This window comes from Schistocerca americana, chromosome 1 (genome assembly GCF_021461395.2).
Source record: "Schistocerca americana isolate TAMUIC-IGC-003095 chromosome 1, iqSchAmer2.1, whole genome shotgun sequence".
In the NCBI taxonomy this organism is placed as follows: domain Eukaryota; kingdom Metazoa; phylum Arthropoda; class Insecta; order Orthoptera; family Acrididae; genus Schistocerca; species Schistocerca americana.
In genome coordinates, this window is record NC_060119.1 from 812,656,478 (window position 1) to 812,671,735 (window position 15,258).

Below are 15,258 nucleotides of genomic sequence, written 5' to 3' on the forward strand. Positions count from 1 at the left end.
AACTTGGTTTTAAAAGCTAGAATGCTGATATTATTCAGTTTTATGTGTTTGTATCAATTGTTGAGAGATTAGCACTCAGTAAACAGAAGAATTTCTTATTTTTTGTGTGTTACACATTTTCTCTGCACTTGGATTCCCTTGGATGCATATCCTAATGTCATGTGCAATACATTCAGTGTGCTGTCTGGAAACTTTTGGTCACATAGTGTGTAATGTTTGAAGACTTCATTTATTTTCTTGGCCAATTATAATCCACATGTTGTTAAAATGATTAAATGTGAATTTAGTTTCATCACACATTGCATACTGCATTTTATAAGATGCAGCCCACATTCATGTCAATTAAAAGTATCTTGTTTTGCATTTAAGTGTATGGGTACACATACATAATTTCTGCAAATCCTAACAACATTGATGAATAACTATTAGGAAACCGTGCTTCACCCTTGAAATGAAGGGTACTCTATTTCCTTAATATTTATTTTATTTCTGTAAGTGTTGACTGAAAATGTGGCCACTTTAAAGAAATTAAAGTGTTAGCTTAGACATTATTGATTACTTAGGAGCTTACAATCAGTGCATACCACATTTTTTCCCCCAATTGCCATGGACAGTCAAAGTAATTTACTTGCTTGTGGCACAGTGTTCACACCATTTGTTTTGGCATTTCTCTTGTAAGAAATAATTTTATAATCTCATATTGAATTGCCAAGGGAAAGAAATATCAGTGTTGATGTTCATTTTATAAGCGGTATGAGAGGCTTGTTGGTAGAGTGTATCATTCTGATATTGGACTATTTATGTCGTATACATGCGGGTCTAATTATGAATGAGTTTGCCTTTCAGTATAAGAAGTGCAGTGACAAAATGTTAAAATAATATTATGAGAAGGAAAGTTGCTACTCTCCATATTGCGGAGATGCTTAGTTGCAGATAGGTACAACAAAACACAACAGCAGTCTCGGGCAACTGAAACCACACTGCCAGGGCTGTGTGGTTTCAGTTGCCTGAGACTGCAGTTTTGTGTGTGCGCGCGCGCGCGCGCGCGCGCGCGTGTGTGTGTGTGTGTGTGTGTGTGTGTGTGTGTGTGTGTGTGTGTGTCTATATATGTGAGAGCCTTTATGTTGTGCCTATCTGCGACTCGGCATCGCCGCTATATGATGATTAGCAACTTCCCTTCTCATAATATTGTTACATTCCATCCTGTATTTTCCATTGTTTAAAAATGTTAAAGTAGTTTCAGAAAGTGTGTGATATTGTATTCCAACATTATGCTGCATGTTGTGGTCAATATTTTTCATCACATTTAGACTGGCCGTGCCATACATGTTTTCAACAGTGTAAAATCTAAGCCCATCTTTAAAATTAGACTTCCTGCTTATCATTGTGCCACTAGCGCTGCTTTGTGTTGTGTAACACATTGCAATCTTGAAATTTTTTCAGTGTGAATTACCAGCTGAAAGAGCATCATGTGCTGGTAAGTGTAATTATTGTATAAATTGGCATCTGTATAGAGGGCAAATGAGGGGTGGGGGGCAGATTTGATTCTTCTCTTTTTTTCTCCAGTCCTCTGAATGAGGTTCATACCAAAGTTTTTTATTTAATCTCACTTTGTGCAGAGACTGAATCGGTAACTCAATCTTTTTCTTCCTGCAGCATTCACTCACTTTGCTATTTGTTAGTCATTTAATACTTCACACATCTGTTATTTTCTCTGGTTCTCTACATATTTTGTTTTCATGTCTCATATATTTTCTTCAGTGACAGAATAATTGGATTAAAGAAACTGGGCTAGCCATTTTTAAAAGCATCTGTTCATTACCTGATGTTTCCTTGTTTTCTTCTGTGTACAATGTGTTTCCCCAAAGACACTAGATATTTTTTTTAATGAGACATTTTAGTGAAAGCCTCTAACAATATTCTGTGTACGTCTATCATGCTTTTTTGTCTCATGCTGTTTTATATTTATTTTATTTATTGTTTTACATTTGCTATTATTAGAAGAATGAATTGAATTTTATGGCATTGTGATAAGATGATGCAAATGATACTTGTTGGCTCCCAGGTTATATCAGCTCGTCAGAGAGATATACTATATTGTCTGCATGAATCTGGAAGCGTCAGCGTGAAATTTAGACGCCGTCAAGTCTCGTGTGCTGCATCTCCACTGGATGCTGCTCCTGGTAGCATTAGCAGCATTGGTGAGTGCGGTGAATGTTACAAACAATGATACCTTTTGTTTTCGTGAATGAATTTGGTGACAGATGAAGACATAAAGGCTGGGCAAACCTAACATATGTTGACCGTTACACTATCAGACTGTAACACAGATTACTGAACTTCCAGAGGCTTTTTTTGAAATGTACTCCATCTACCCAATGCCTCCAATCTCACTTACTCCAATAGTGTGTGAGTTTCCTCATACTCTCATTGTATGATTCTTCCTCCATCCATGTTCTGTTGTCTGTTGAACTATGAGGAAAAGGGAAGTTTTGCTGCAAACATTTTAGTTAAAATTATATACTCAACTAAAACTCAAGTGCAATGTAAGGAAAATGCTCTAGCATTTGAGACACCTGAGCATGGGTCATACATCAGCTTGTCTTTGGCTCTTTTTCCATTTCTCTTGTGTCTTGATATTTGCAATATTGTAGCTCATTACTGTCAACTACATTCACTATATGATCCTTTTTGCCAATTCTTGTTTAACTCTCATATTGAGAGTTAAACAATATGTACTGTTGTTGGAATATCCATAATATGTTTATGTTTAGTTGGAGAACTGCGCCATTGTAGACGCAGTTATCAAAATAGTGCAAAAAACTTCTCTATGAATTTATATTATTAAACTAAGTATATTTCATTGCCATAGTTACTAACCTATAATCAGTTGACATGCAGCCATCTTTTGATACAAATCACATTAAATAGACTGTAAGATGATTATTTCCACATAATTATTGTATGTGAATGTGGACTTTCCTGGCATATACTGCTGATGAAATCTTCTTGTGCTTTGATCCAGGCGGCTACCTTAAAATTCAATGATGTTTCAACGAGTGTGACACTCATCAAAATGTTGCGAAATTTCAACACAGCCACCCGGATGGAAACCCTAGAGGATTCTATAATCACTATTATACATCGTACAAATAGCCTATGGTACAAATAGCGTAACAGACTGCTGTCAGATATCTGGTAGGACATTAGGAATCACCACGTGTTCAAAACTAAAGTAAAAGAGTACCTTCTTGATCACTCGCATAATGTATCAGAATATTTGCATTCAGGGACATAAATTATGCTGAGCACTTATTTTCACATTAAACAGCTTTAACTTTACTAGTGTATGTGTAGGGAGAAAGAAAGCACAAACATATATTTATCAGCAAGGGCTGTATGTGACAGCCATTGCCAACAGAACACAGTAGCCTGTTTTTGTTTCAAACAAAATGGTTTTTAATGTGCAACATTATGGGCTAATTCAGTAGAGTGGCCCCACATTAATCTAGTGTGATATTTGGTTTAACATTATGTAGCAAAAGGGATTACAAAATGCACCTGTACTCCAGCTGCTAGTGGACATAAGCTGAACTGAATATTGCACTAGATTAATTATAGACCACTGTAACGAGGAAGAAACCATCTTTTTCTATTGATACTGGGCATCATATTAAATCTGTAATGTTTGCCAAAACAGCAGAGAAAATTTGTGTTGCAACTTTTAGGAGAGCCTGGAATTTTGTGTGTCCATTCAGTAGAGTGACCCTAAAGTAAGCTAGTTCCATATACAGTTTAACAGTAAGTATTAACAGTCAGCACAATGAGGAGCATAACCAGCATTCCAGCAGCAGCTGAGTAGTGCCATTGTGTGTTGGTAGCTTATAAGCAGTGTGACGAGGACTCCCACACTAGAAAGGGCAATCTGGACAAGGGAGACATAGTGAACGAATGTTTAACAAACTTCAGAGTTCTATTGTTATTGAGCTATCAAAAGCAAGCCACATAGCCACATTACTAGTACAGCATGCTACAGTTATCATATTCAAGACTTTTGTCAGACCGACTTGTGTGGCAGCTGGTGCTGAGGGGGATGTATGTAATACTGCTGGAGCACTGTTTATTCTTTGTGTTTTACTGGCCCTGTTAATAAAAAGCTTTAAACTGAATATCACACTGGACTAATTTGGGATTGAGCCATTGAATGTGTAGGTAAATTTCCTTCAAAAATAATTTTGATTGTAATGCAAAATAAACTGATGTTTTCCATTAATGCTGATCAGTGTGTGAAACATGTGATGATCAGTTTTTGTTTAGGCTGACACCATCAAACACTGTAAAAAGAAGTGGCAAATACCTGTTGAAACAGTAGAGTAATGCACACGGCAGCTTTTAAGACACACTTGATGTGTATGTATGTGTAAGTAATTCTCACAATTATCAATGTGAGTGGATTAGAACTAGTTGTAATTGATTCTTAGTAAAAGTAATGGGAGCAGTGTGTTGTGATGGGTAATTTGACTTGTTCTCCATCCCTGAAGACCTTCCTTCAAATGTTCAAATGTGTGTGAATTCCTAAAGGACCAAACTGCTTAGGTCATTGGTCCCTAGTCTTACAGACTACTTAAACTAACTTTTGCTAAGGACAACACACACACACACACACACACACACACACACACACACACACACACACGAGGGAGGACTCGAACCTCCGGCAGGAGGGGCCGCGCAGTCCGTGACATGACGCCTCAAACCGCACGGCCACTCCTCATGGCAGACGTTCCTTCATAATAGAACACAATGTGTTACTAAATGAATGAAAAACTGAACTTTACTGTTGATCACTCAAGAAAAAGACTCCCTCTCTCTAGGTTATTTATTAAACTACAGATGTTGAAAATTCTCTGAGGACATTTATCTGAAAACCAGTGCTTTAAGTATGTTTGCAAGGAATAGTATTCTTCTGTTAGAATACAAGCACATCAGAATATGAAAAATGTTTACACTGCTACCTGTGCTGTGTAAAATATCTGTGCTTGAAGGAGTTAAGCATGAAGTTCAGATTTCTACATGCCTGACTATGGCGTAGTTTCCCACTTTGCTGAGTATTGCACTCACACAGTATTTCATTGTGCTTGTTTCCATTACATATTTAAGATGATACTGTATCACTATAATTATTGCTGTTAAATTCATCAAGCAACATGCCAGTGTTATTATATTGAAAAATGTTATTTATTTCAGATACTGGAGCTTTGGCGTCTGATCCATTCTTAGAAATGTTTTATGAACAGCGTTGTCAAAGTGAAGTCATAAGGCATTCGAAAGGATCAAAAATTCTTGGTATGGCGATAAGCCCAGTTTGTGAAAGAAGAGTTGGTAAGTTGATAGCAGATTGGAGTATATTTTTTTGCCACTCTAAATATTTGTTTTCCCTTTCTGTCACATAATAAATATATTTTGGTTTTTCTAAGCACTGTTCATCAGCACTGGCAAAGTGGTGTTATTGGAAATGCAAGTAGCTGCAGGAGAAATTGCATTTCCATTGAATACCAGCCCAGGAGAACAAATGAAAAGATCCAAACTCTCTCCTCGTCAGGAGACACTAGAGGAACTTGTTGGACCTCTTTTAAATGTATGTTTCTATCCATTTACTACTGAATTATGAGACTACTTTGAAGTGCATATTATGAAACAATATTGTTTGAACAATATGTGTTAGAATAAAATGGGGAAAAATCAATTCCAGCAAATTTTCTTTGACAGTAACAAGAACCTGTTATTAAATACAGCTGTGCAAATTTTCTTATTTATGGTAGCACAGATTTTGTAGTGTATTGAGCTATGGATACAGTGTATAGTTTCTTCTTTCTTCTTTATGTCATGGTAAATTATTGTAATACCAACTGATTCCAAAATGTTGTCAATAATAGCCAGAAGCTTATTACAATGACGAGAAATAACATTACAGTTTGTAATGTAGCACTGGAATTTAATGATCTTCAGGGTTTGTTAGAACAACATGGTGAGTAATTTTATACCAGGAACTTGTGTTTTTTAGTTGTTTATTACAAAGCTAGATCAGTAGTGACTCTGGAACTGTGGCAGATGGAACCAATTATATATTCATTAAGTTAAGTAGTCTAAATGTTGGCTTTCAGAAATACAATCTACTGTATAGTGATGGGTCATGGACTATCTTACATGCTTGTTTATCACTTTCGGCATTAAACTTCAGCAATTGCTGAAACAAACATAGCAAATGCAGCCATGCAAATGTGTTAATCTAGATTCTTCACGTGACTCCCAGAAATAGTAATCCAGTAGTATCACACCCGCTGACCAAGTTGGCCAGAATACAAGATTATAACATCCAGCCTTATTGTTACACAAATAATATACCAAGGTGATCCTGACAATGAAGGAATAAGAGGGGAATTAAAATTTATTCTCAGTGATAATTTTCATGTGTGATTTGTGCCTAAATGACACCCTGTTGTGTGTATATCTACAGTCACAGTAGCAAGACGAATTTAATCAATTATAATAAATGACTGAAGATGTTATGTCCCTGTCTTCGTATCTCTAAGTAAATTCCTAATCACTGACAAAAAATTTGTCAATAGAATTTGTTTGCAACCTGCACAGGAATGAGTTACTGTTCAAAGATATTTCGAATGTTTTATAATGTAAACATTTATTTCTTCAGTTTCAAGATATGTAAAGTAGGAAAGAAATTATTAAACTTAAAATACTATATCATAATACAGTGTGACATTTCTGTTTGCCACTTTGCATTACACTGCAAACAGGAGCTACCTAAAAGTTTTCCATGGTGTCCTGATGTTCAGTAGTTTGTAACACTTGTTTCAAGGTAGAATCAGAATGTTTGTGAATTTGTTCACGAATCCTGCTGTCTGGCACATTGCAAGTAATTGCATCACCAATCATTGTGTCACTATAGTACTGTCCACAGCTACATTGAAAACAACACTGTCATGTCAAACCCTGAAGTTCAGTGACTCACTGATAGTATGTCTGTTCTGGCTTTTTCCGCAATCGAAAGAAGTTGTAACAAACTGCTGAGTGAGGCAGTAAACTCCAGTGTCATCCATTGACAAGAAATAAGGAAGTTTCACAGTACCTTGCACTTGATATGTAGTGTGATGAGCATTGACCTGAGCTTAGTACTCGTTCTACTCCTCTTGCTGGTCATTGAAAGTTCGGAACAATGGAATGCATGGAAGTGGTGCCATGGATGTGGCTGGCTGTTGTGGGGTTGATGCAGCAGCAGCTTGTACATTAATGAGCTGCTGGACTGCCATCATCAACTGTGACATTTGATTTTTCTGAAACTGAATAAAGTGCATTAGATCAAAGCCAGCAACAGCTGGTGGTGTAGGCACTGGTGTCGTAGGAGGTGGGTTAGAGGCCATTTTAATGAGAGGAGCACTGCAACAAAGTAAATATACACAGTTAATGAAAGTGTTGTGGCTATTCTGCAAAAAAAGAACCCATTTAGCAGTAACACACCTCTGAAAGGAAGTAGAGAAATATAAGTGATGAGTTGTGATGGAGTGGTGTAGAATGAAGGTGTCATTGCTTCTGGAATCCTTGTCACCAGATGTTGTTTTGACTACTGTGCTGTCAGTGATGACACATAAAAGGAATTTTTGTAAGCTACCATTGTCCTTTGCATAATCTATGAGCAGTTTGTAGCAAATTACTGTTTGTGATTTAGTTACTGTAGCAGATTTTCTAACTTATTATGTTACATCTAGGTTTCCCTTAAAGAGGGGTAGCCCAACATATTATCTGCATTTATCATAAATTAATTCTGTTTTCAACTTTGCTTAGAACTATAATTAACCTCAAAACGTTTTAGGAAACTAGTAGTTTTTACCCCAGGTTTTTGTGTTGAATTAATAAAAAAAAATCTCGTTTTATGTATTTGCTTCAATTCTTATAGGGAATTAGCAACTTTTTAGCTCAACAGGTTAAAAGATAATCAGTGGGCTTAATTTAAAGTTATTTGTTCGCTGCCTTATAAATACATTGCACCACCCAAAATGCAGTCCCACTGTGAATGCTGTTCTTGAACATAGGAGGAATTGGTTGACATTTGTAAGCAGCTGAAAATCGCCCTGACTACAGTCAGATTACTGGCAGCTGCTGTGAATTGGTGTGTTTGAAGAGCTCCTGAGAGTAGTGTACCTGTGATACCTGTACCAGAGGTACTTCACGTATATCCTCTCTTGTGGATCCTGTCTCCTCTGCAGAAAGTACAATGTCTGCTATTACTCATCCACTTGGCCATGAGTGGTGTGTCAATGGTAGATCTAGGTGTCCTCTTCAGGATGGACTGGGACCAGGGGGGACTCAGGGTGTTGTACAGGTCCCCCTAACCAACAAGTTTGAAGTGCTGTCTTTAACTGAAACTGTGCCAGTGGAATTCACTTCACCTCTTTTTGGAGGAACTTGTTTTGTCCAGTGTCAGGAGGAGATAAACGGAAAAGGTTAGGGGCCTATTAAAAATGGTTCAAATGGCTCTGAGCTCTATGGGACTTAACATCTGAGGTCATCAGTCCCCTAGAACTTAGAACTACTTAAACGTAACTAACCTAAGGACATCACACACATCCATGCCCGAGGCAGGATTCGAACCTGCGACCGCAGCGGTCGCGCGGTTCCAGACTGAAGTGCCTAGAACCGCTCAGCCACACCGGCCGGCAGGGGCCTAATAATCATCAATAGTTCAGACATACGGGTAATGATGGTACCCTTTTGGGAAATGGCAGCAAAGGATGGGAAAGGTCACCAGGTGCACTCAGTAAGTATGCTTGGGGGCCTCATTCACATGTTGGAGAGGCTATTAGAGAAGCCATTGAGAGAACAGGGTGCAAGCAGCTACATAGAGTGGTGCACATTGGAACAAACAATGCCTGTCATCTCGGGTTTGAGGTCACTCTTGGGTCATTCCAGGGACTGGCAGAGAAGGCTGAGAAGATCGGCTTTGCGCATGGAGTTTCAACGAAGCTCACAATTTGCAGCATCGTCCCCAGTTCTCCGTTGAGTAGAAGGACTGAACCAGAGACTTCGAAAGTTCTGTTGCATGCTAGGCTACGACTTCCTGGACTTGTACCCTGAGGTTGAGAACTGTAGGGGCCCCCTTAAAGGGTCAGGTGTGCATTACACATCAGAGGCTGCTACTTAGGTAGCCAACTGTGTGTGGGGTGCACACAAGGTTTTTTTTTTTTAGAGAACCTCCTTCCAAAGATAACAATAGCTGTAGGAAACCCAGAAGTATCGGTGCAAGACCAAAAGAAATGCCACCCATAGGTGAGAGTATTAAAATCCTGATGCTAAACTGCCAACAGATTTGCAACAAAATGCGAGTTTGGAGCGCTCCTGAAAAGCAGTGAAGCTCACGTAATACTAGGCACAGAAAGCTGGTTGAAACGTGAAATAGATAACAGTGAGATTTTTTAGGAAAATTTAAGTGTATATTGAAAGAGTAGGCAAATTGGAAATGGAGGTGGTGTATTTGTCACAGTAGACAAGAAACTCAAATCCACTGAGGTAGAAATTGAAGCTGCATGTGAGATTGTTTGGGCAAGATTCTTCAGTATTGATGATGGGCATAAAATGATAATTGGATCCTTCTATCACCCATCACACTCATCTCATGATGTAACAGAAAACTTTAGAGAAAAAAATCATTAGTGGAGACTTTAATCATCCAACAATTAACTGGAAAAAATTACAGTTTTGTTAAACTTTACAAAATGCTTTCTCTGAAAACTGCCTAGAGCAGACCTATTTGAGGATGTCCACGTCGAAACTGGTGTTGGTGACCATGATGTGGTTGTGTAACAAAGATTTCCAAAGTACAAAGGACAAATAAAACAAGCAGAAAGATGTATATGTTCAGTAAACTAGATAAAGAATCAGTAGTGTCATATCTCAATCAGGAACTTGAAATTTTCAGCACAGGTCAGGAGCATGTAGAAGAACTCTGGCTCAAATTTAAAAGAATAGTTGACCACACACTGGATGTACCCAGCAGAACAGTTCATAATGGGAGGAAACCTCTGTGATATACAGTCACTGTAAAGAAACTTCTAAAGAACCAGAGATTGCTGCATAATTGATGTAAAAGAAAAGTGTAGGGCTATAGATGCAGATAATGAATGAAACACATTTGGCTGTCAAGAGAACAAAGTGTGATGCCTTCAATGACTACCATAGCAGAATATTATGAAATGAAAGAGAGTAAAGTGTGATGCCTTCAATGACTACCATAGCAGAAACTTATCAAATGATATTTCTCAAAACTCAAAGAAATTCTGGTCATATGTAAAGGTTGTTAATTGCACCAAAGTAAGTGTCCAGTTCCTGGTGATTGAGGGCAGTGAAGCAAAAGCTGAAATGCTCAACTCCATTTTCAAATGTTCCTTTAAAAAGGAAAATCCAGGAGAACTGTCTTAATTTACTTCTTGTACCACTGAAAAAACAATTGAAATAAGAAACAGCTGAAAGCATTAAAGTTGAACGAAGCTCCATGGACCGATGGAGTCCTTGTCAGATTCTATACTGAATTTGTGGCTGAGTTAGCTCCTCTTCTAACTGTAATCTATTGTAAGTCCCACAAACAAAAACTGTGCCCATTTCTTGGAAAAAGGCATGGGTCACACCCGTCTGCAAGAACGGTAGTAGAAGTGATCCACAAAACTGCCGTCTAATATCCTTGACAGATTTGTTGTAGAATTGTAGAACATATTCTGAGTTCAAACATAATGAGATATCTTGAACAGAATGATCTCCTCAAAGCCAACCAGCATGTATTTCAAAAACGTCGATCATATGGAACCCAACTTGCACTTTTCTCACATTACATACTGAAAGCTTTGGATCAAGGCAGTCAGTTAGACACTGTATTTCTCGATTTCTGAAAAGCATTTTACTCAGTACCACACCTATGCTTATTGTCAAAAGTATGATCATATGGGGTATCAAGTGAAATTTGTGTCTGGGTTGAGGACTTTTTGATAGGGAGGATGCAACATGTAGGGAAGAATGCAACATGTTATCTTGGATGGAGAGTCATTGTCAGATGTAGAAGTAACTTCGGTTGTGCACCAGGGAATGTGTTGGGACTCTTGCTGTTCATGTTGTACATTAATAACCTTGCATACAGTGTTAACAGTAAAATCAGTCTATTTGCAGATGGTTCAGTTATCTGTAATTAAGTAATATCTGAAAGAAGCTGCATACATATTCAATCATATCTTGATAAGATTTCAAAGTGTTGCGAAGACTGGCAACTTGTTTTAAATGTTCAGATATGAAAAATTTTGCACTTCACAAAACAAAAAAATGTAGTATCCTATGACTATAAAATCAATGAGTCACTGATGGAATTACCCAGCTCATACAAATACATGGTTATAACACTTTGTAGGGATATGGAATGGAATGATCACATAGGTTCAGTCATGGGTAAAGCAGATGTTGGTAGAATACTGGGGAAGAGCAATTAATCAACAAAGGAGATTTCTTACAAATCACTCATGTGACCAATTCATGTGTTGAACATATTCAGAGGAGGACAGCAAGAATGGTTACAGGTTTGTTTAGTTCGTAGGAGAGTGTCACAAAGATATTGAAGGAGCTGAATTGGAAGACTCTTAAAGATAGACGTAAACTATCCTGAGAAAGTCTATTAGCAAAGTTTTTCAAGAACCGGCTTTAAATATTACTCTAGGAATGTACTACAACCTCCTATATGTCACTCACATAGGGATCGTGAATATAAAATTAGAATAATTACTGCACGCACAGATACAGTCAATCATTCTTCCTGCACTCCATACTTGAATGGAATAGGAAGAAACCCTAATAACTGGTACAGTGGGGCATACCCTCTGCTGTGCACCTCACAGTGGTTTGCAGAGTATAGCTATGGATGTAAAAGGTGGGAAGTTGCGATGGCCGGTGGTAGGACTACCAAATCATCTGAACAAAACACTTTCTAATTAATAGAAAACTTTATTTCTGTAAATAAAATAAACATAACTTAATTTGATTTCTATGCTTCTTGTGCCTCCTACATACAAGTATTTTACTCTTTATTACTACTCACAGAACGCAAGCTAAGTAACATCTTCATGTTACTCAGTACTGATGCTCTCCAAGTCTGCGACCAAACTAGGGCCGACCAACGGTGCACGGCTGGTTAAATCAGCGTTGACAGAGGGCGCTGAACTCTGTTTTCCTAGAGAAGTAGCACTGCTTGCTCTTTCCATTGGTGTGAGGTTCAGAGGCTTCTTGAAAGTCCTTTTTGACTTGCCCTTTATAGTTTTCTTAATACAAATTTTTTTGCTTGAGTTTGTTTTTTTGAATAATTTCAACTTCTTTAAAGGATTCAGAAAGATGTTGATGCCAGTTTTGTCCTCAGTTCCCCATTTGAGCTGTACTAATGATGGAGAAAGGAAATCACTTACCTTCTTTTTGAAGTGAGAATACTTTCAGAGAAAATCGGTACAGAACATCATGTAAATGTATATACGCATTGTACATTTAGTAACAAATAGCTTCATTTAAAATTGTGCATGATATTTCGGAACTTGTAGATTGAACTTCAAGTACTCTGGTTTCCACAACATCTACTTAAATCCTTTCATGTGACTTCTTGTGTTGGCTGTTAACCAAAATGATATTATACATGATATTTGCAAAAAGGTATGATAAAAATAAATTATTCTTAGCTGAAAATAACTCTGGATACAATTATAGGTCCAAAATTGACAAAATGCACTGCTGTTCCAACTCATAGCGCTTAATGTAAGTAAGTGATGTGAATTAATTTAAGGTAAATGTCCATAGGCATTCAAGTTGAATGAATTCACGTTTAAAGACCTAGCCTAAGTAGATATCATCAGGACCAGAAAGCTAAGAATTTCTGTTGAAACTTCAGTGAATTATATCAGAAGCTGAAAGAACAAATGAATGATGCCAGTGAAAGTCAAGAAAGGTATTTCACTTCCTTGCACAAAGTATCACATACCTACTGCCAAAAGATTCACAAACTGGAGACCTACCAGGTTACCATCTCATTACCAATTTAACAAGATTTATAATAATAGTTATTGTTATCACATTGTGGTTGTTGTTGCCGTTGCTGCCATTGCTGCATTTCTGAAGGTACTGGGATAAAAACAGTATCTTGTTGAACAGTTGGGAACATGCAAGAAATATACCAAATATTGGGAAGAACTACTATACAGTGTGTGTAGCTAGATTTGTAAGATGTGTTGAAATTCATTTGTAGCCTATGTAGAATATTGTACTATACAGTTTGTGAAAAAACCACAACCTCTGCTGATGGGTGTAAAGACATTTCATTGTTGAAATACATGATAACTTTTTGGGATATTAAAAAGCATATTGAATACAGATGCATTCAGCTTTTGAGAAATCAAATGGATTCAGATTATGAGAAGTAACCTCATCAAAATTCACATTGCATATGATACTATCTCCGTTTTATTATTATTATTATATTTTTGAAAAACTTGCAGAAGACCTAATGCCCTTTCACTTTGCTGTCTTGGGCAACATTAATGTGAATGCACCAAATGGGGGTAATGGGAATTCAACCCGTTCACAGGTGAAACCCTTAGTTATGTTAAAGTAAGGCTGCAGTAGATACCATGCAAGCTTTAAGGTGGGAAGTCTGCTGACAAGATGTTGATTTGTGAGATTTACCGATGTGTTGGACATAGTCAAACAAAATATGAGTGTCACATAGAACAAAGAATTAGATCAGCACTATTAATACTCGTATTTTTTCTGACTATTAGATTGTTGATTTGCTGTGATCAGTAAAAGAAATTCCCAGCACAAGCGAGAAGAGACACCAAGATGACAGTAAAATGAACTATGTTTTCAATATGCAACACACAAGAGAACAGCAGCTTCCAATGGTTTTCCTTAACAGAATACGAGGGGATGGTTGTACAGCTTTAACTATTGCCTAGAAAAGTAAAGTTATGTAATTTTTTGTTTGTTTGGAGGTAAATGTCTGTAGCCACTGTACTGAAGCATGCCATAAGAGGACCCAAACCAAAACAATGCATCCCATTGATAAAGTCAAGTATCGTGTCCTAATTCATTTCCGACATTTGAAGAGTAACACAGGAAAAATTCGTTCTGAGTTAGTAGAAATGTATGATAACAGTGCACCCTCACATGACACAGGCTTGTTTCATCTCACTGAAAGAGCCTTCTCTCAATGAGTTGAAACAAGTCTGAATGATGAGGAATCAAGTGGCAGACCAATCCTTTGTGAAGGCCCCCATGCTCAAAGACCAGTGAATCACAACTGAGGTAATAGCAGAAAAATCAATGATGGATCATTTTTTAACATCTTACATGACATTTTGAACATGTATAGGCTGCCACCCACTGGTTTCCTGATAACACTCATTTAAAAAGCCTACTGAACTGAGGTAGTAGTGGAACTGCTGCAGCTGTATTAGGCAAATCCATGTGACTTCTACTATTGTCTAATCACTACGGGTGAGTGCTGGGTGTATCACTGCGACATTAAGACAAAAGAGCAAAGAAAGCAGTGGAAATGTGGATGCAGCTTTGCCAAAAAAGGCAAAGACTGAAACATCATCTCGCAAGGCGATGCCACATGTTTTTTGAGACTACCATTGTGCATTGCTAGCAGATTATACTCGTGGGTGGCAAACCATCACTGGAGTGTACTACTGAAATCTCTTGATGACATTATAGGAGGTTGTCAAGGTGAAGCATTATGGGAAGCTGTTAAAGAGATTGGTTTTGCTCCTTGAGAGTGCACCAACTCAGTCTGCATGTGACAGTCACTCATTTTGCTTCATGGGGCTATGAAATTTTGCTTTGTGTCTCCTAGGTGTTTATTGTTATTATTCTACCCTTAAGCCATTAGATACAAGATCTTATGTTGTCTTCTGAGAAGTAATGTGCATCTTCTTGTGGATGGGCAGCATCCAATTTAATTCTTACTTGTGTCCGGCAGAAGACAAACTACAGACACACTTGTTCTTCAGAAAAGCCTCAAAATATAAAGTACACAGTGCATTAGTATTCATCAACAGCCATATGACGTCCACTGCTGGCAAAATACCTCCACCAGATTTCTTCACCATGAATTATGATCTTCAACAGAGCACAACTTAATCATACCTAACACTTGGTTCAAGAATC

The 15,258-nt window shown here is 37.7% G+C and overlaps 1 protein-coding gene across 2 annotated transcripts in view; it reads left to right on the plus strand.

Moving 5' to 3' along the window:
- Positions 1-15,258, plus strand: part of LOC124612877 (WD repeat-containing protein 11-like) — a 222,760-nt gene that overhangs the window by 98,853 nt on the left and 108,649 nt on the right. For both annotated transcript variants that reach the window (XM_047141331.1, XM_047141322.1), the window contains exons 8-10: positions 2,066-2,201; positions 5,248-5,382; positions 5,478-5,638. In XM_047141331.1, the coding sequence (XP_046997287.1) occupies positions 2,066-2,201; positions 5,248-5,382; positions 5,478-5,638 (432 nt within the window). The remainder of the gene's footprint in view (positions 1-2,065; positions 2,202-5,247; positions 5,383-5,477; positions 5,639-15,258) is intronic.